This window comes from Aulonocara stuartgranti, assembly GCF_965226115.1.
Source record: "Aulonocara stuartgranti genome assembly, chromosome: 13".
NCBI lineage: Eukaryota > Metazoa > Chordata > Actinopteri > Cichliformes > Cichlidae > Aulonocara > Aulonocara stuartgranti.
The window spans coordinates 26,780,904-26,803,138 of NC_138949.1; the positions used below are offsets into that span (position 1 = coordinate 26,780,904).

At 39.1% G+C, this 22,235-nt stretch overlaps 2 protein-coding genes across 2 annotated transcripts; one reads left to right on the forward strand and one right to left on the reverse strand.

Moving 5' to 3' along the window:
* Positions 1-371: 371 nt before the first annotated feature.
* cgasa (cyclic GMP-AMP synthase a) lies at positions 372-5,496 on the forward strand. Its single transcript, XM_082556334.1, has 5 exons — positions 372-1,435; positions 1,521-1,734; positions 1,929-2,186; positions 2,655-2,754; positions 4,182-5,496. The coding sequence occupies exons 1-5, from the start codon at positions 494-496 to the stop codon at positions 4,525-4,527; spliced, it is 1,860 nt and encodes a 619-aa protein (XP_082412460.1). The 5' UTR covers positions 372-493; the 3' UTR covers positions 4,528-5,496.
* A 117-nt stretch (positions 5,497-5,613) lies between these two features.
* Positions 5,614-22,228, reverse strand: ddx43 (DEAD (Asp-Glu-Ala-Asp) box polypeptide 43). Its single transcript, XM_082556333.1, has 17 exons — positions 21,825-22,228; positions 21,566-21,621; positions 19,843-19,960; positions 18,358-18,525; positions 17,951-18,032; positions 15,865-16,024; positions 11,776-11,894; positions 11,501-11,611; positions 11,270-11,411; positions 10,261-10,361; positions 9,968-10,055; positions 7,729-7,856; positions 7,488-7,597; positions 7,176-7,314; positions 7,009-7,096; positions 5,986-6,147; positions 5,614-5,874 (listed from the first exon to the last, which is right to left on the reverse strand). Exons 1-16 carry the CDS (start codon positions 22,141-22,143, stop codon positions 6,001-6,003), a joined length of 2,076 nt encoding a protein of 691 aa, XP_082412459.1. The 5' UTR covers positions 22,144-22,228; the 3' UTR covers positions 5,614-5,874; positions 5,986-6,000.
* Between the last annotated feature and the right edge of the window lie 7 nt (positions 22,229-22,235).

Sequence of the window (22,235 nt, forward strand, 5' to 3'; positions counted from 1 at the left end):
TTCCCCCCTTCTGTGTAAAGCTGTGAGAGCAACAGTTGTGTTGAAGTTTAAGATTCTTAAAATATGACACAATATCTGCAATACACCTTTCTATCCACAAGATGTAGCTATTGATATAGAAATAAAAGAGAAACTAATAAGAATTTCAAACAAAGATCAAGTTTATAAAATTGCAGGCACAGTGCTGTGTCGGCACCTTAGAAGGCTATAGCCTCACCCTATGGCCAATAGCAATCATCCAGGAAGTAATAAGCCCAGCACTCACCGAGTGATTGTGCTATTACACAATACACACAGCATAGCGTACGTGAGGACTACATGCAATAGGACCTGCAGAAAAGCTTTCACTCACAGTTTACATCCGGTGAGTATACGTCAAAGGCTGAATCAACATAAGGGCAGGGTGTGGCAAAGTAAAGGGGTGTGTTCTCATACAATAAAAGGACACACTAAGGATTAATCTTGGCAGACAAGTTTCATTCACTACACTGTCATGGCTGGGAGAGGGAAACCGCGCAAGCTAAACAGTCTCGACGCTGAGTGCACTAAAGTAAGTTCTCCTGATTTAACAGAAGGGAAGCAGAGTGAAAAACAAATGAAACAGAAACCAAAGAAAGCGGAGCAGAAAAATCCAAACAAAGCTGAAGAAAAGTTTCCTCCTGACAGTGCCAGAGGAGAATCTCAACACAGCAGAGCGCAGAGAACTTGTGCGACCAGGACCAAGTCAACAGAACAACTTCCACTGGAGAAACTGGAGAAAAAGGAAATTCCAAAAACCACAAGAACAAAAAGATGTTCTGACAGGACAAAATCACAAGGACTTGAAGAGGAAGTAAAGCCAGAGACTCCAGAGGGTACCAGAAAAACAAACCCACGTGTTAGGAAAGCCAAACCATCAGAAATGACTGAGATACAGCTAAAAGATCCTACAGAGGATTCTGTGGACACTGTCAAAGCAAAAGCCTGTGGCACCAAGCCAAGATTAAGAGAACAACTTGATGCAAAGATGCAAAATGAGCAATATTTTGAGAAGATACCAAAGGCAGAGCAACAGACTCCAAAGAATACAAGAGAGGCTTCAGAACAGACCACAAAAACCGAAATATGTGCTGGCAAAGCCAAATCGCCACCAGCAAAAGCCTGTGGTGCCAAGCCAAAAGTAGAAGTACAATCTGCTGTGCAGGATACAAAGGTTGCACCAGGAAAATCTGAGGACTTAAAAAGGAAAGACATGACCGAAGAAAAAGCTTCAACAGATTATATCCTTAAGGAAACTCTGAAAAAAATGAAAATTAAAATGATTGACAAAACAAACGCAGCAGAAGTCATAAATGCGATAATACGAAATATAATCAATCATTTAAAACAAAATACATTAAGCTTTAATGACGTACAAGAACCCCTAAAAACAGGAAGCTACTATGAACATCTAAAGGTAAGGTTTTACACTCTGAGTTCCCGCAATTAACTCAGGACAGGATTTGTGGTCCAATCTGATGTATGACTTGTATGTTGCACAGATTTGTAATCCCGATGAATTTGACGTCATGCTGCCCATCTTGGTTGATCGGGTGAAACTTGCACCATTTGGAACTGATGGCGCATTTTACAGTGTGGAATTAAAACGTGGCCAGAAGAATCTGGAAAGATTTCTAGAAAACGGCATTTTATCTGCTACCAAGATGCTCAATGAGTTCAGAGAAGAAGTGAAGAAATGTGTCAAGAATTTTACTGGTAAGTATCAAAGTTTAAGTTAGTTTTAGTGAAATTTCAATTTTACAGTAAAAAAGGGCCTGAGGAAGAATTCAATTTGACAAGGCCTTTAATTTAACATGCTTATTTATCTATGCTTTCTATATTGTAATGTATTAATATACAGCATCCAGTACCATAGAATGTCTGGAGTTAGGTTTTGTTTGTTCTTTCAGGATGGAAGGTGGACAAGAAGAAAAAAGGCTGTCCAGCAGTGACCCTGACCACACATGTACAATCAGTCCCAATTTCGCTGGATGTTGTTCTCTGCCTTATGGTTAAATCAAGCTGGCCGCCTTTCACAACCCAAGGCCTTAAAATAGAGTGCTGGCTCGGGCATAAAGTTAAGCAAGATTACAAGCGAGAGCCATATTATCTGGTCCCAAAATATGAGGGCAAGGGTACAGTGGAAAATGATGGTGTCCGTAATAAAGGTAAGTTTAACCTCTCTCAATTAGTGAATTAAAAAAAAAAAATCATGTGATTGTGAGCCACTGAACGAAATAGATAAAGTTTTTGTTAACTGCAGTAGAAGTGAGAAAGGACACAGTATTATAAGACAACTGAATCCTGGTTAGAATGTTTGTGGCTGACATTGTTGTCAGTGTTGTGCCAAAAAGTCATTTTCAATGTTTCTGTGCATTTTCATGTGTATTACCGTTGCTTACGTTGGTAAATAAAATGTAGTCAACAGGATTTATGAAAGGGTAATATATAAAGTAATGGCATAGGGTTTCAGAGGGTTTGGCAGTCATATCGTAGCTACGGTGTAGGTTTCCCACTGAAGCAGAAATCCCCTTTAACACTTGACCAATGTTACTACAGTTCAAAATGTGCAATTTTCATGATGGTATAAAAAGCTTAAAATTTCCCTGTTCTCTTCCGTCATCTCTAACATACAGATGTTTGGAGAGTTTCATTCTCTCACATTGAGAAGGCCATCCTGAAAAATCATGGATCAAAGAAGACTTGCTGTGAACAAAGTGGAGAAAACTGCTGCAGGTTAGAACAACATGCTTATTAAACCAAATTATTGCTTTCTGGTAGAAAATGAACACAATGGCAAAAAAATTATTCATCCAACCATGTGGTTTGTTGGTGTTTGGTACATGAGTCTATTAATTGGATAACTACTTGTCTTATTTCTTATTAATGAGCAATAATAGACATTTAAAAGCGAAAACGTCTTTCAAAATGAACTGCTAATTAGTTTCCATTTTAGAAATTGCAATGTTTTGAAATCTGTTAACAACAACAGAAAGAACGAAACCCTTTCATTGTATTTATGCACCATATTAAATTAAATGTTTTAAAGAAAGCGTTTTCTTAAATGCAAAAATATATAAATACTTTCAAGTACAAGTTTTATCTCCTTGACGAGGTAGATTTGTTGTGCATTCATGTTTCCGAATTTTTGTGCATCTGTGTGTGCCTATGTGTTTGAGGTCAAGCAAAGAGCGAGTTTGTATCTGTAGGCCTTTAAAAGAGAATGTGGTGGCTGCAATAAAGAAAAGCGAGAATATCAGCATTCCATAGTTGATGGAAAGTTTGATGCATACTTTCTGTGCTGCTGAAAACAAATGTTATAATGGTGCAGGTGTTACTTAATAGTAATAATAATTCAGTGTCCAGAGTTTTATTGGCCCATGTACATTTTTATTGGCTTGTGAAAAAGCGTTTCTTCATATTCTCAAATATTAATGCAATTTAATTAACACATCATTTTATATCATTTCACCTTCAATCTGATAAATGTTGCGAAAGCCCTGAAATTAATCTGATCTAGTAAACCTCATGTCCCCCCTTTGCTTGCTGCAGGTATCGGTTTCATGTACGTCGTCAGCCTTCATTAAGCTGTATAATTTAAACATGGTATCAGGCTAAGTTAACAGTTTGTCTGCATGTTTTAATACAACTTCTGGAGGCTTACTGCAGATTCATGTTAAACTTTGCCAGCGTCATCATCATTGCAGCTTTTTGTGTTATCGATGCTTTTGTTGAAAACTGGGGGCCTCATAGGTTTAGTGTCGGCAGACTCTGTAGTCGTTCACTGCTCCTAAATACAGTTCTATTACAGGTTTGCTTTTTGTCACAAATGCAGCTGACATGCCCGCATTTCCATGGTGATAAGGGTGTGCTACAGAGTCGTGTGTTAAACAAAGCATCGAAGCAAAGATTTTTTTTTTATTATTCAATTGCTGGATGAATCATTGCAGCTCTATATTAAACACAAACACACCCCTATATCTCCATCTCTAGACACTTATATCCATCCATTTCTATGCACATATACCTATCTCTCAACTCAAGAAAGTAAGCAGACTGAAGAAAATGTTTGATATGTTTAAGGATTTCTTACCTAATGTCATGTTGTGAAAGTTTAATTATCCAAGGTCCCAAAATCTCTGTATCTTTCTCCTTGCACATAGAAAGTCCTGTCTGAAACTCCTAAAGCACCTGCTACATCTGCTGAAGGAAAGGGATTCTTCATTTGACAAGTTTTGCTCTTATCATGCCAAAACTACACTCTTACATGCCTGTTGCTTGCGAACTGATGACAACAAGTGGAGAGTCTCAGACCTGAGCGACTGTTTCCAGGTGCTCCTGCAGGACTTTGAAGGTTACTTGGAAAATGGTCAACTATGCAACTTTTTCATTCCAAGTCAGAACCTGTTCTCTGGTATTAGAGTTTGCAAAGGTCTGTCCGATGCTATCAGGGAGGAACGCCGGAAAGGCTTTCCTATTTTTAGGGAACAACTTAAAAATGGAAATTAATTAATGCACATCTGGACTCGTGATTTTTGTAAGTCCTATAGTGTCTTGATGCATGCTCAATCAAATGCTGCATCCAAATAAACAGAATCAACTTTTTTGGGAAGTCCCATTGTGTTTACAATGCCTCAAATAAGCACAGGCAATCCAGCAACTATGCAAATACAGTTTGTTTTACCGATTTCATTGCTTTAGTTTTAGTTATCTTATTTCCCCTTAATCATATCTGTACAGTTGAAACTTTAATTTGCAGCTTTGAGTTTTGATGTGATTTTGTTGTTTTCTGGTTTGCAACCCATTTGTAAGAAATGTTACTCGTAAATTGAGATTTAGGAGAACAATAACACAAGTACTAATATACTTTTCTTATTATATGTTTCTTTATTATATTCTGACTGAATCCTTAAATGTATCGCTTTATATGGTCAATGAAAAGGTGATGTCGTTTGCTGATTAATAGCTGACATATTAAAAACATTACATTTGTAAGCTTTGTTAACTGACTTTTACTTTATTGTGAAGCCAGACGATACCTCTTATTTGTAAAATATATACACCTTAGAATGGCATCTTAACTGGGGCTGAAAAAAAACGTAGTGATTGAGGACAATAAACGCACAATTTTTCAGCTTGCTTACAACAAGTGCTGACAGGCTCAGTTTTTGCACTTCTATTTTAGATTTAGCCATCAGACTGGCATAACATAGCTGACTCATTAAGTTTTGAAATACACATTTTTATAGGAATGAACAGCAGTGTTTGTGCTTAGATTTTCTTATAAATCAGATCTCCAAGTAAACTGATGTGGTCAGCAGACTAAACATCTTGAGCAAGTAAAGCAGACAAGCTGTTGAGCTTAACGCAAACCATCACTTCCTGTTTGACAATTTTTTTTTCCAAAAGACCTGACTTTTCTCTTTTTCCATGATATTATTATTTCCCCCCCAAATTATGAGCATTTACCCCCAACAGTGTCCATGTAATTTTTGACCATTAATATAGGCAATTAAGAAAGTAGATTCAATTATTACCACAATTCTATGGTTAAGTTCTAAAGGAAGAAGCCATTAATGCATGCACAACATGTCATTTCTTTTTAAGATAACAATTTATTAAACTTTACACAACCAAGAGATAACACAAAATATTCTGAATGATAACAGACAGAAAAGTTTATGGCAGAGAAAAATGTGCATTTTAAAGTCTTTTAAGAGAAGAAAACAATTAGGTGCAAGTTGCCAAATGATCATAGATATAATCCAGCAAGCAAACCTTTCAATAACAGAAAATAAAGAACTGAAATGCACATTAAAAAGAAATAACACAGGTAGATTGAGACCTTGCTCCAGCCTGTGGAGAAAAGGATAAGAAAATGAACATTCTCATAACCATGTGAAATACAGTAATTTGACTGTTAATTCCTGTCAGAGTAAGGTGGAGGAACATGGCGGGAAAACTTACATGGAGAGCTCTGTATTAGAACCCCCAGTTTTGGCCGCGGTCTGTTCCACCATTTCTTCTCCCTCCTCCTCGCCCCTGTCCTCCCCTTGGATTGGACATTTCCTTCTCTTTCTTGTGCTTTTGATACCTTTCTGCCATAAGCAACAGCTCCTCTGGGATATCCTGCAAAAGGATTTGTTAAGACTATCAGTTTTTAGCTGGAGGGAATTTGGATGGAAGTCTTTGATAAGGTTCCTTATTACTCCGTATCAAAAGGCTCATTATGATGGGAATCCTCCTGTGTGTTGGAGAAACTGTGGACACCAACGAGCACATCACACCCATATAATGTGGGACTGTTCTTTGCTACGGACCTACTGGAAAGACATTCATGGTACATTACAAGGCATTTTTGACTGTACATTCCCTTTGGACATGAAGACAATCTTTTTTGGTTGTATACCGCAGAACTGGTCTAAAAATGATACATGTCTGTTAAGAGCTTTACTTGTTGCAAGTAAGAAAGGTATAACTAAGAAATGGTCCTTGCAAGATATACTGACCTTGTCATTATGGTGGGAAATTACGCTAGAGATTTATAGGATGGAGGAGGTAACAGCTTATGTCAATGACAGGGTGGGTTGGTTCCATTTGTGTTGGGATAAGTGGGTCCTATATGCCAATACCCATAAGCCGAATCTTCTTTTCAAAGCTTGAAACCACCAACCTAGCTAACTGGTCACTCCCGACTGTTTTTTCTTTTTTATTTCCCTTCTCTTTTTTCCTTTTTCTTTCATTTTGTTTTGTTTTTCCCTTGTAAATTGTGTTGATTAATGCCTGTAATCACCTTCGGGAAGTAATAGTTTAGAAATAAAGAATTAAAAAAAGAAAAAAAAAAAAAGACTATCAGTTTGTCAGCTGTATTATAATATAAGTACACATGCACAGAATTCTCAGGAATTATGTTACATTTTGAAGGAGAAAAAAAAAAGTCTACTCAATCAAAAGTGTATTTATGTCAACACAAAATATGTTTTTGCCAACCTGTCCTGCTCGCTCCATGATGGGAATTAGCTCAGGTGCCATTCTCCAGTTCTCTCTTGTCACCAGGGTCACAGCAGCACCTGAACGTCTGAAACGAAACATGCATCAACATCACAAGCTAGCACAAGCACAGCCTGGCAGTAAAGTCTGCATGCACACTCTCTTACCCTGCTCTGCCAGTGCGACCTACACGATGAACATATTCCTCGATGTTACGTGGGAAGTCAAAGTTGAAGACGTGTGTTACGTCATGGACATCCAACCCTCGAGATGCCAAATCTGTGGCCACGAGGATACGAACTCGACCTGGAAAAAGATACAACACTTATTCTGTCATAACTTCGATCCAACAGCCATTATTTGTGGTAGTCTTTAGTTTAAAATAAGACCACCAGCTACACACAAAAATGTGTTTCCATTTTCTCTGCTAGTGCCATGCAGACTATTTTTCAAAGCACTTTTCCCTTCACGTTACATACCGTTTTTAAAGTCCTTGAGAGCTTCTTCACGGTCACACTGTTCACGGTCACCATGGAGACTCTGCACAGCCAAACCTTGAAGGCACATATCACTGGACAGGTCATCAACTCTGATGTTGAACAAAAATGGAAACGAGCAAAACAAAGGACAAGCGATTAAAGTGGGTACCAATGCTGATGTGTGTTTATCCAAATGTAACAGTGGTGAACAGCCACAACTATGAACCAACTCCGCACTTACGCAAGCTTCTTGCCAACAAAGATGATTACTTTTTCCTCCGGTTGCATGTTTCTGATGAAGTCAAACAGATACGACTTTTTCTCCTCTTCGCGAACAATCAGCACTGTTTGCTGCACCGTGTTAACAGCCTGACAAGAATAGAAACACAGGAAGCATGTAAACAGAATCCAAACGGGCATACGCTATTTAGAACTTTAAAGTAAATAACATGTCTGCCAAGAATAAATGAACAAATTCTCAACTGTCAGACATGCAAAAGTCAGACAGAAACCATCTCTCCAGTATCCAGCTAACTTTTAGTTTTTAAGTCACTAAACAACCATGTGAAATACAGTAGTTTGATTGTTGCTAATTCATCCATCTTACCTATCCTAGCTGTATTTATTTATACTCCAGAAAGAACCATGAGGTCCAGTTCAAAACTAATGTTAACCACGGTCTAAACTTAAATCCTGTGGCAACAGAGGCTTCTCCATGGTAGGTCCCAGACTCTGGAATAGTCTGTCTCTAAATATTAGTGCTGTGCAAACCCTGGAACATTGTAAATCTTTACTGAGGATACATTTTTATGGACTGTCTTTAGCACATGTTGACCCAAGCATTTTGTTTTAACAGCCTTAGTCATTGTTGTTTTAGTTATTTGTATTGTCTTGTATTATTCTTTCTTTTATATTTTTATTTCATCATTGTTGTGCATTTTACTTATTTCAATTGCATTTTACACTGAACAAAAATATAAACGCAACACTTTTGTTTTTGCTCCCATTCCCCATGGGATGGACGTAGAGACCTAAAATCCATTCCAGATACACAATATAACCATCCCTCCCAAACAGTGGTCACAAATCAGTCCAAATGTGTGGTAGTGGGCACATCTGCTATATTGAGATAATCCATCCCACCTCACAGGTGTGCCACATCAGGATGCTGATCTGACATCATGAGTAGTGCACAGGTGTACCTCAGACTGCCCACAACAAAAGGCCACCCTGGAATGTGCAGTTTTTTGCGCTATTGGGGGTCTGGGGACCCAGAACCGGTCAGGATCTGGTGTGACCACCATTTGCCTCATGCAGTGCAACACATCGTCGCATGGAGTCTATCAGATTGTCAATTGTGGCCTGTGGAATGTTGGTCCACTCCACTTCAATGGCTGTGCGAGGTTGTTGGATATTCGTGGGAACTGCTACACGCTGTCGTATACGCCGGTCAAACACATCCCGAACATGCTCAATGGGTGACATGTCCGGTGAGTATGCTGGCCATGCAAGAACTGGGACATTCTCAGCTGCCATCTGCCCTGAACAATGTGAACCATGATTCATCCGTGAAGCGCACACCTCTCCAACGTGCCAGACGCCATCGAATGTGAGCATTTGCCCACACAAGTCTGTTACGGCGACGAGCTGGAGTCAGGTCAAGACCCCGATGAGGACGACGGGCATGCAGTTGAGCGTCCCTGAGACGGTTTCTGAGTTTGTGCAGAAATTGTTTGGTTGTGTAAACCAATTGTTCCAGCAGCTGTCTGGGTGGCTGGTCTCAGACGATCTTGGAGGTGAACCTGCTGGATGTGGAGGTCCTGGGCTGGTGTGGTTACACGAGGTCTGCGGTTGTGAGGCCGGTTGGATGTGCTGCCATATTCTCTGAAACGCCTGTGGAGACGGCTTATGGTTGAGAAATGAACATTCAATGCACGGGCGACAGATCTGGTTGACATTCCTGCTGTCAGCATGCCAATTGCACGCTCCCTCATTGCTTGTGGCATCTGTGGCATTTTGCTGTGAGACAAAACTGCACATTCCAGGGTGGCCTTTTGTTGTGGGCAGTCTGAGGTACACCTGTGCACTACTCATGATGTCAGATCAGCATCCTGACGTGGCACACCTGTGAGGTGGGATGGATTATCTCAATATGGCAGATGTGCCCACTACCACACATTTGGACTGATTTGTGACCACTGTTTGGGAGGGATGGTTATATTGTGTATCTGGAATGAATTTTAGGTCTCTACGTCCATCCCATGGGGAATGGGAGCAGTAACAAAGGTGTTGCGTTTATATTTTTGTTCAGTGTAGTTTGAAGGATGAGCTGTTGTAAATGTGCCATATAAATAAACTTATACTTGACGACCTTATGGTGGGATTATGATGGGACAATATACAAAAAAAAAAAAAAAAAAAAAAAAAAAAAAAAAATAGTCAGGACATTTAAATCACTGATTGGATTCATTTCTACTTACAGCCAAGTCCAGGGTGCCCACATAAACCATCATGGGATTCTTTAGGTAGGATTTGGCCAGTCGTCTCACACCTGTGGGCCAAGTTGCACTGAAACATGAGAAATAACGGGCATAGAAAGGTTGTTTTAATTTCCATACATACATTATATTCTACAACTCTGGATGAACACCAACCAATACTTGATGGTTTTCATGTTTAAAGTCAACCATTTAAATGCACTTGTTCCTGAATTGGATGTGTTGTGTGTTCATGTGGTCAGTTTCATCATTAACTGATGGCAAATTGTTTATACCTGGTCATGACAGTCTGTCGATCTGGACGGATGTCCAGAAGAATCTTCATAATTTGGGGTTCAAAGCCCATATCTAACATACGGTCAGCCTCGTCCAGCACCTTTTTAAAAGAGTAGTTACTAAAGACAGCGCATCTCGTTTTCACCACACACACAACATGAGTACGCCAAATATACAAAATAAAACCCACCTACTATGCACCATGTGTCAGCAGCCAGTAGATTACATGTTTACAAGCCTCAAGTATACAAGTATAATTTTCTGGGCCCAAAAAAAGCCTGGTTGATTATGGTGTAAACCAGCGGTCCCCAAGCTTTTTTGCGCCACGGACCAGTTTATGCCCGACAATATTTTCACAGACCTTTAAGGTGTCGCGGATAAATACAACAAAATAAAACTGAAAAAAAGAAGATTTATTCATAACACACGTGAAAAGACCCAGGAAAACTGACTTAACGATAAAAAAATAATGCTGAAAACCGATAAAAACCCTGAAAACCATACATTTCACCCCTGAGCCTCAACTCTCGTGGCCCGGTACCGGTCCGAGGCCCGGGGGTTGGGGACCAATGGTGTACACTGCTAGTTTAATCTATAAGACTATGGCACAAATTACTAGAAACTTATACATTATAATATAAATCCATCCATTCTACGTGCAAGTATGCCTACTAGAAAGGGATACTTTAAGTCTATGAGAAATCAATCAAATTTCACAAACAACAGTTTATCTGCATACAGACAGCTCTGATTTTACCTTCTTCTTAATTTGATAATCCTTTCGCTGGCTGCAGATTAGAAAAGTTAAAACACATTGGTAATTTTAGATTTAGTTTTAGATGTGGATCCTTGCTATGACCTGCGCAGATATTTCTACACCTATTGTTTACGCATTTAATTAGGCTTCCTGTCAAATGCTACAAGAACACTTTCATGGGCTTTTTTTCTACACTGTGGACCAACACAAGCTTTGAGGAAAGCAAACATGCATAGACATAAAGAGCTGACCAAGTAGGTTATGGAGCGGAGGTTGATGAGCTCATTCATCTGTAGGTCATTGAGGCGGCCGGGTGTAGCAATCACGATGTCCACGCCATCCCTCACTAGGTTGATCTGGCCTCTCCTATCACCTCCACCATAGATACAGATACTGAGAGAGATGCAGAAGGAATAGTCGTTATCATGCCCTCTCTACATCACATGATCATTGATTTTAATTTATTTTTAGTGACTTATGACCTTTTGTAACCCTTATAGCGGTACTTGTTGCACTCTGCTTCAATCTGCAGGGCCAGCTCTCTGGTAGGAGTTAGCACTAACATGCCTGGACCATCCCGCTCAGCTCTAGGTCTGCTCAAAGGACAAAAAGATAAAGATTTAATAGAGGAAGAGGCAAAATTATTGTAGGTATCCTCTTCTGAAAGGAATTGAACAAAACAACGCTATCTATTATTTGAGAACGTGGCACCAGTTACACTCAGATTGTGCTAAAAATAAGGTTTTTCTACACTCACACAGGCTGCCCATCCATGTGGATGAACCCCGGCAGCAGGTAGGCCAGTGTTTTCCCTGTTCCAGTCTGAGCGATGGCTATCAGGTCCTCGCCACTCAGTAGCACTGGCCACGCTTGAGACTGAAGAAATATTAAAAACTATATTTTAAAAAGTCATCATCATATTTAACTCCACATCTGGTATAAGACTAACTTTAATGTTAGCATGTGAGAAATAAAATAAATAAATAAAGATTACCCAAAATCTTTTATATGGAGACTATGCAAGAACAAAAACAACATTTTTTATGACATGTATAAAAAAAATGATACGTTTTAAAATATATGTTTAGGTTAGTCGCATGTTAGAAACCTCCTGTTGAAGAGACAGAAACTGTTTATTCTGCAACTGAAAAAAAACTCCAAGAACATATTGAAGCAAGTATGTATTTGTCATTACTGCAACATCATGTCAGCAGGCTTGTGCTTACATTGTTGTGCAGTGTGGAGCTATAAATAGTGATTCATTGTACAGAACTGGTTGTTCCACTACCTGTAATATTGCTTTCAATCTGACCAGATTCCTACTGTGAAATGAAAGTTAAATCTGGAAATGAAAGTTAAACTTTGAAAGAGAGATGGTGTTTCATTTCCCTATGCAGCATACCATCATGAATTCTGATGTGACCCAAGTATGAAAAGAAAGTACTCCACAAAGTACTCCATGGCGTAGGTTCAGTGTGAAGGGCGGGAAATATTTTATTACTGTTAATAAAATTATTTATAGCTCATCTTGCCCAGTGCTTACCGGTAGGGTAAGATTGAGTTTCTGTCTGTGCCACTGCAAGGACTTTACCCTGATACTGTAAATAAAATTAAACTGAATCACCTGTGGTGGATGAGAACAGATAACGAAATCAGTCTCTAGTGCGTTCTGTGTTTATCCTTTTATTAAACGGTTACTGGCTCAGTGGCTTGCTCTCTATTTCTGCTGCCATCCCAGCTACTTGCTCATTTCCATTCCGTACATCTTCTGTTGTAATAAAAATGAAATCCAGCATGACAGAGCTCACTGTAATTACATTTTGCTTATTTTATTGCGGTATACTCTTTGTTGCTTTCATTCTGCTACATGTACCCGAGATGTGGTAATACACAAATTTCCCCATGTTTGGATAATTTAAATCTTATCATACATTAGGTGCTCAGTCACTGAAGGATGCTTCAGGCATGTGAGAAGCAGGGTAATGTCAAAACCTCTCATTATTTATGTTTACTTTGAATCGTTTCTTTAAATTTTGATTAAAAATCCAAATATTGTCTGTTCCAAAATAAGTAACAACCTACACGGGATTCTCTAGTCACCACTGGTTGATTTTACAAATGCAGATTTAACTTACAATTAAAGATATTTGTACCTTGAAACAACAAGCTAAACATTTCTGAGGGCCTCCGGATGTCTGGAGTTTTGATCTCCTCCATACCTGCTTCATGCCCTGGAGGACGGGGCTATGGCGCCCCACATCCTCTAACAGATCATTACATGTAGGAACCTTTTAAAAACAAGCGCGTCCATGCTCACAGGTGTACACACGGGTGCTCACACACACAAACTACACCCTTTTTGGCTCCTACCTTAAAGCACACTGTGCGCTGTCGATCTTATGTGCTGCACAATAATGTTTTACATTTAGTATTTACTGTTATATTGCCATAGATCATCATGTTGTTGTTTATTCTATTGCTCTAGTCTTTTTCTGCTTGTTTTCTTTTTTTCTCAACAGGTGATCCAGGAAAAGACGGAAAAAAAAGAAAAAGAAAAGAAAAGGGGGTGATGAAGCAGATTTTCATTGTCTTTTCTCTCTCTCTTTTCTCCTTTTTCTTTCCCTCTCCTTCTGTTAACTTTCTTCTGAACTTTTCTTCTTGTTTTTCTTTCCCGTCCCGAGTCCAGTCTGGCCTGATTACAATAACTTAGAATAAAAATAACTAATAAAGATCAAATAAACTATGACAATCAAGTGGGCCAGTATAGCAAAAGGCCCACTTGGGAAAGTAAATCTGTTGGGCATTTTTCTTGGCCTTCAGACAATAATTCTGATTGCCACAGTGCCAGACAGGACACACACACACACACACCAAAAAAAAAGCAAAAAAAAAAAAAGCATACAGCTTTAAGTGTTTAAAGTATGTGCTAACTAAAAGCAAAGACAAGATGATAGTTTATTAAACTTTTAATGAAATTTGCAGATTGTTTCAGTGGAGTTTAATAAACTCAGTCCTCTGCTCCTTGCACGCTCAAATATAACAGTACACTGGAGTAAATTCTCTAACATCTCATACTTCTGTTTAATCAGTTTTCGGTTTGACGTTTATTCAGCTGTGTAAAAACTATAACTTTAATCTGAGCCAAACCAATTTACTCATTTTTAAGTTATCCGATGACTTATATATCATGTTTAACCTGAGTAGCGAAAGACCGCAGGGTCTGTGCCGGGAGTTCGCTGTTCTTGCCGGCTCTAGTGAGCCTTGACCTCCCGGTCAGCTTGTCTCCGAAAATGTCGGAGGACTTTTGCAAATATGCGATGTCTTGATAGATTGAACAGACATTTGAAGTTAACACAACTACATTCTCACCTGAAAATATCTTAAGTTTATTTTGTGACGCAGAAAGGGTAATATTAAAACTAAGTAGCTGCCGCCATTGCTGGAAACTGGAATTGGCTGAGCTGCGTTAATTCTGGGATGAGCTGGGCCACAAAGGATACACCTGACCAGTCTTTGAAATCTGGGGAAAAGTAGGACGCATTTGTCATTTTGAAGAGTCTTTGAATTTGGACAGCCTTCATCACATCGCTGTCACGTAATCGCCCTTTTAATGTGGCCTACGAAGGATGCAGCCCCTGAATTTGGACACAGCTACGATACCGGAGACTGCTTCTTCTTTGGCGTTTAAGGTCAGCTGCCATCGTTGTACATGCATTGCTGCCATCTTCTGTTTCAGTCTTAAATCCTACTATCCTACTGGGGCGATCGTGGCTCAAGAGTTGGCAGTTCGGCTCGGACAGTCTTGGTCGTTGTGTCCTTGGGCAAGACACTTCACCCGTTGCCTACTGGTGGTGGTCAGAGGGCCCGGTGGCACCAGTGTCCGGCAGCCTCGTCTCTGTCAGTGCGCCCCAGGGTGGCTTTGGCTACAATGTAGCTTGCCATCACCAGTGTGTGAATGTGTGTGTGAATGGGTGAATGACTGAATGTAAGTGTAAAGGGCTTTGGGGTCCTTAGGGACTAGTAAAGTGCTATACAAATACAGGCCATTTACTTATTCCTGCGTCTTTCAGGATCTTAGAAAGCTTCAAACGATGCGTCGACTATTAAATTAGTCGTCAACGATTTTGATAGTTGACTAATCGTGGCAGCCCTGTTATATAGCAACTTCAGTTAGTGAGAAACTGGAAGTAAAACTTAGAATTACGTTTAACACAGTGAAAACCTTTAAAAATGAAAAGATTAGATCAAGGAACTCAATGAAAGTAGTATTGTGTGTGTGCGGAGAGAAAAAAATGCAATTAGGGTTTTTTTTCCCCCCTTCTTAAATAAACAAAAAGAAAAGAAAACTACACATGATGCCACCTACAACCGATTTTCAGTTCTGCTTCTTGGAAAGACTACAACAGTTACTGGCTCAGTTCCAAGAATTTATAATAAAATAGGCTGAGTTCCTGTTAAAGCTGACACTGAAGTCAAACACTGGATTTACCCACAGCAGAAACAGGGCATGTCACTACAGGTGCATATGTCATTGCAACACACACACTAACAGATTTGAAAGTATTTGTTCCCAAACCCACCTACAACACATTTACACAACATATAAGGTAAAGAATCTCCCTGGTTTACAAAGAAACATTTTACACATAAAACACACTAAAATATTTGGTTTTACACACATCTGAGAATTCCAACAGAGAGATTTGTGCTAATTCAGATTCATCTGATTTCGCACATTCAAAATATTTATCATTACAACTTATTAATAAGTTTATAAGTTTAACTATGGTTAAACTGATAAAAAACAAACAAACAAACAAAAACTGCTATGGTGCCACGATCATACCTGGATGGGGGTTGGTTTGGTGAAGCCAACCCGGTCAATGTTTTCCATGATCTCTGGATAAAGCTCAAAGGCCTCAAGAAATGTGCGACAGGGATTGGGAATTTGCCGTTTCTCTTCTTCCTCGTTCAGGTCATCCACAAAGATATTGTTGTTCTCCTTCCTGAGGAAAAGGTGTAAACAAACATGAAAACAGATTCAAAGTACCAAGTACCATGCTAAACGCAGATGAATACCATGTGTTTGGTTCCAGGTTAAATATCAGAAACATGACAATAAATTGAATAACTGTGTATTTTTTTCCATCCTCTTTTAAAAGGTGATCAATTGTCAGTAGGGCTGTTCGATATAACGATATATATCGGATGACGATATAAAAACATCTATCGTTTCATTTTACGCTATCGTTTGTTTCGTGGTGTCGCAAAATAAACTTTACGGCAATATTTTTTCATCATTTTGATGGTCACTGTTGTGGCTATATTAATTTCTTAAAGTTCTCTCTTTCTCTTATATGTAATATAACCACACTACGGACGGACAAGCGCCTGTTTTTATGCGTTGTGGTTAACAACAACGACGGTAACAGCATCGCGTGTCCGCTTGTTTATGTTCCACATAAACCTTTCACAATAAAGCTCAAGATCCTGTTGAGACTTTTCAAAATAAACTGAATCACGTGAAAGAGCAGATTATTTACGGATGAGAAGTAAAAAAGAGCCACCAGATGCTAAAAAATAAACCGTAGACTCAAACGTTAGAACAGGCTTTTCCCCGCAGCACGCCGTGTAATAAATACTCACAAAGAAAACGGCGGCCTTTATAACTTATGTCTAAAAATGTATAGTTTCATGCATCGGTTAAAACACTCGACTCCAGCTACATGACGCGCAGCTGGAAACACTTCCCGCAAGTCGAGCCGCCCGAGATTCACAGAATTTACAGAAAATGTTACATTTTTGTGATTTATATCGTTATCGGACGATAGAATTCTTATATTGGGATATGAGATTTTGGTCATATCGCACAGCCCTAATTGTCAGTGTCAAATTTATGCCATTAGATAAAAAGCACATACAAAAATAAAAGCACAGACATTAAGGGGAAGGTGCTCCAAATTCAAAATGTACCAAATATAAAAACGCCAAGAAAGTCAGAGTGGGAGACTCCACTCAATCAAGGGCAGATTTTAGAAAGAGAATGATCACAGGCACAACCCATAAAGCCAGAGAGCAGAGTTCTAAAAAGTAGTTATTTAGATAAACCCACCACATACCCTTCTTGCTGAGGAAAAACAGTCCAACAAAAGTAATGTTACAGCAGTTTTTGGATGAAAAATCCAACCACTTGGAGACTGTCCGTTTGTATTTGAACTAGGGATGTGCGCGAGTAGTCAACTAATTGTTGCTAATGTCACCAGTGGCTACCAGACGTACTAGTCGTTTAATGTAACTGTCAACATTTTAATTGATGCCCAAATGCTGGTAAATTGTTGAGTCTTAAATTTTATGGAGCCACCTGCCACCAGGTGGAGCACTGTTGTTGAGAAATGCCACAGCTCTGTTAATCTCTGGGCCTTGCTCATGAGGGATTGGTGCTGACCAGATGGCTTCAGTGATGCAAACGCTGTCTGTTACGGTGAAGAGAAACCTAAGTGTAAAAGTAAAGCTCTCGATTTGCTGGTCGATCTACCCTACCTACCCTCACCTATGGTCACGAGCTCTGGGTATTGACCAAAAGAACCGAAAGAATGAGATCATGGATACAAGCAGCAAAAATGAGCTTTGTTCTCAAGTTACGGCATTCATAAGAGTTTCAGAAAACCTAACCTCTGACCTTAAGGTCAAGGTCACTGAGATACTCAAGATTTTAGTAGAAAGACTTCTGCTATAAATTGAGTTATCACATTCACAAACTTAAGGTATTGTTGTCAGCATGGTAACCTAAGTCTTTTATGGCTGGTGTTATAACATCATGAAAAGCACAGAGGAGATCTTCCTTTCTGAACTGGCTTAAATTTTGTTTATACATGTAAAACCCTGTCATATGGAAGTACATGGGCATATGACCAAGAACCACTAAGATTTACCTCCATTCACCAACTTCCTCTGCTGTAAGTACGGCCACACTCGGTGCCTCAGTGTAAAACTTCTTTTTGATAGGTGGGATGTCTGAAGAAAGCAACAATATCACAAAATAAGTTTAGCTTTGGATAATTATATTTGCAAATTTATGTTTACATATTTGAGGGTAACTTAGCATTAGTAAACTGTAAGATTTTAGCCATTTTATAGGTATGGCACATGTGCATGGGGTTCACAATTTCCATCCCCAACACCAAAAAAAACAAAAGTCTTTAACTTGAAGTCTTTAACTTTAGCGCACGGTTTAATTTCTAATCAATTATCCTACAATAATGCCAAATTAAGCTATATCAATAGCTAAATAGTTTTGAATAAGAAGTCATGTGCCCTTTTGACAAATATGATCACTTACCCTTCCACTTGAGCTCCTTATACTTCTCCTTGTTCTCCCGGATGGCGTCCCAGTCTATGGATGGACGGTCCTGGACAACATTTGCAGCCTGCAATTCAGCAGTAGACCAGACAGAGCCATTCTTTTCCCCTCCACATCTTCCTCCATACTCTTGTCCTCTGCGAGAACCTGAGAAGAAAATGCATATTTTCATAGTCATTCACTAAGAATCAAAAATTCATATCATTCATTTCAAACAGTTAACAGATCATCTGCAGAGGATTGGCTTATTTGGAAAGTTTCAGTCAGGTTTCAGAGCCCATCACAGCACAGAAACAGCTTTAGTGAAAGTTACAAGTGATCTTCTTATGGCCTCTGACAGTGGACTCATCTCTGTGCTTGTCCTGCTAGACCTCAGTGCAGCGTTCGTTACTGTTGACCATAATATTATATTAGAACGATTAGAGCACGCTGCAGGTATTACAGGTCTAATAGACGCCAATTTGTTCATCTAAATGGAGTCCTCTTCGCACACTAAGGTTAATTATGGAGTTCCACAGGGTTCAGTGCTAGGACCAATTCTGTTTACATTATAAATGCTTCCCTTAGGCAGTATCATCAGAAGACATAGCAAACATTTTCACTTTACATTTTATCCATGAAGCCAGATAACACACCTCAAATAGTTCAACTGCAGGAATGTCTTGAAGACATACAGACCTGAATGGCCTCTAATTTTCTGCTTTTAAATTCAGATAAAACTGAGGTTATTGTACTCAGCCCTGAAAATCTTAGAGATATGGTATCTAACCAAATTCTTACTCTGGATGGCATTAACTTGGCCTCCAGTAACACTGTGAGGAAGCTTGAGTCAAGCCAGAGGTTTCTTCCTGTTAAAAGGGAGTTTTCCTTCCCGATGTCACCAAAGTGCTTGCTCATAGGGGGTCATATGATTTTTTGTATGTAGTATTGTAGGGTATACCTTACAATGTAAAGCGCCTTTAGGTGACTGTTGTTGTGATTTGGCGCTGTATAAATAAAACTGAATTGAATTGAATGCAGTAATGAAATGTGATACAACTGCATATCAGCAAAAGTCAGAACCTTATGTAGCAATCTATGGGACAAAAGCTCAGGTATACATAACATCTTGCTTCAACTGACACAGGCTTCTTATTTAGGTACAACTCTCACTATGAGCAAAATAAAGGTGGAATTAAATGCTGTGAAGGAGATATTCAGATTTATGTTAATCTCAGAAATATAAAGGTTGGGTCAGACAGAAAGCAAAACAAATTCTTGTCCACTGTATTAACTTAAAATGGCTCTAATTTACAATAAAAAAAAGTATATTATATAGTATTTGTACTAAAAACAATTTCCTTTTTTGGTGAATTAAAAAAAATGTTAGTGGAAAAAATATTAACCAAGAATCCCAAGGAAAATTGTTTTGAAAACATCATCATTTTCTAAAAGAAAAGAAATTCAAATAAATAAATTTCACACCATTACAATATTGGGAGTTGCCCTCTGCCACCAAGTCTTCGATCATCTCTTTGGCCTTCTGCTGTGCTGCAGTGGACCCAAAAATGACTACCTCACCTTCATAACCTCCCTTGTTTATCTGAAAACACAAACAGAATAGTAACAAAGATGGTATAAGGATAACGTCTTACATATTTCCTGTGCACTGAATTAGTTCTGATATTCACATTTTTAGTAAATTTGGCTGCGGGATTTTAAACTTCTCACTCGTTCTAAAAATACTACCATTTTGACTCATCTTCCCAATAAGTTTTCAATATATTTTGTGTTCAAGCCTTTTAGAAACAGAGCTAAAAACTATATCTTTTATCATTTACAGTCAGTACCAGAAGTTACCATTGGATAGCAACTTTGATGGCTTGATGGCATTTTAAACTTCATGCACTCGGATTATATGTGTTTCTAACACTTAGAATCTAACATCTATAATCTGAGACTTGAAAATACACATGGGGGACAAAATATTAAGAACATTTTAAAATATATTGCAGTTCTGAACACACACACACACACACACACACACACACACACACACACACACACACACACACACACCGTGATCATAATACAATTTTTAAGACCACTTTACTGATATTTGGCCATTTAAAATGCTTTTCCCCACCTTTCAGAGCCATGACATATTTCCCTGAATATCATTCACCTTGTTTACACTCTGCTTGAATCAGCTGGTTGTTGATCATTACTAACAGAGAAGATAAACAGTACCCTCTGGTGGACAAACTACGAAACATCACTGATAACATGGTTGAAGGGCATTTCTCCTGTCTTTTCTAAAATGTTTTGATTTACTGGTTTTCATAATGCAGATAGCAACAGACTGGTAAATAGCCAATATCAGCTGATACTATCAATGGAAATCTAAATCTTTTAGGCATGTAACCTAAATAATAAAGTAGAATGATCATTTTGTTTAACAGTTAAAAATGAGCAAAAAAAATGTACATGTTTTCCCAATTTATGGCAGAACTTTATTGGATTTTAAAGGTATGGGCCCACCACACATAAACTGGTAGGTGGAAGTTGGCAACTACAATATTCCCTCAGTCTGCTTTCTTATTCCTTCCCCAAGCCAGGTAAACCCATTTAAAGAAAACCTCAGGAAAAGGTTGACAAATCTATATTTCAGCAGTTCACTCTGAGCATGCTGACATTATGCTCAGGTTTATGCCGAATTTGAGCTTGTTAGCGAACATGTTGAGAATAGGCTGGTAAACCTGAGATTGGCCCAAGTTTTGAGTGTGTGCTTTGCTTCTTACTTCGGGTGTTCAGTTTTAGAAGGGAGTTTGATTTAGCACCACAAAGGAATTTCTTAGGAAATAGCTGCCCCCTAAGACTGAAAGAGGAAACGCATTGTTGCCCAGGCACAGCATTGTTTGCCCTAACACCTCTCCCAACACCCAAGCACCCAAACGTGATACAATGAATTCATAAGAATTGGAAAAGGGGAGGGGACAGAGTGGAAAGGGGGTGAAGGGAAAAGATAAGTTAATGAGAATCCATTCAAGGCTCAAAATTGTGTTTATTGTCATCAGGGCATTATCAAGTCCAAGTTAAATAACCATATCTAAACAAATTAAAAGTTCAAGCAGTTTTTGTTTTTCGCTTCTAAACTGTGATTTCCCATGATTTGTTGTACTAGTTTAACACAACATCACCAACTTGCCTTAATTCTTGCACCAGAGCTCTCTTGAAGTTCACGGATTGTGGCTCCTCCACGACCTTTTAACAGAATAAAATGTGTTTTAGAGTCTAAACCTGCAGAACCTCCAGGGTATAGGCCAACCTCATCACCTACACAGCTTCTTCGCGCGGAACCATCAAATCTAAGCTAACGCTAACAACACAACTAAGTGCAGCTTTGCTAAGACTGTGAAAGACTTGTTACTGTAAATTTCATCTCCGCATTAATTCTGACAACGTACCTATTACTCTTCCAATTGAAGTAGTTTCCACTGTGATAGTCAGAGGCCGGGAAGACTCTTCTTTGCTAAACGTCGTCTGTCGTCCGGGGTCTCCACCATCACTTCCACCTCCCCACTTGTTGACCTCGGGACCCGGGCCGCTACGATTAGCTCTCCTCTCCCTTGGGGCTCCAAATTTGGTTCCATTTTTCACACCGAAAACAACATTTTCCCTTTGACGGTCATTACATGAAAATTTCCAATCGGCCGAAGCCGGTTTTGTAGCAGGTTTGTAGATAGCAACTCCGTCCTGGTCGTACTCATCCTCCCAATCAGACATTTTAAGCTTGGCTACCCAACAGCTACCTACGCACTACTTCAGTAAGCGCAATTAACGGTCGAACAGTGAATTCGCGGACGGCGCCGCGTTAA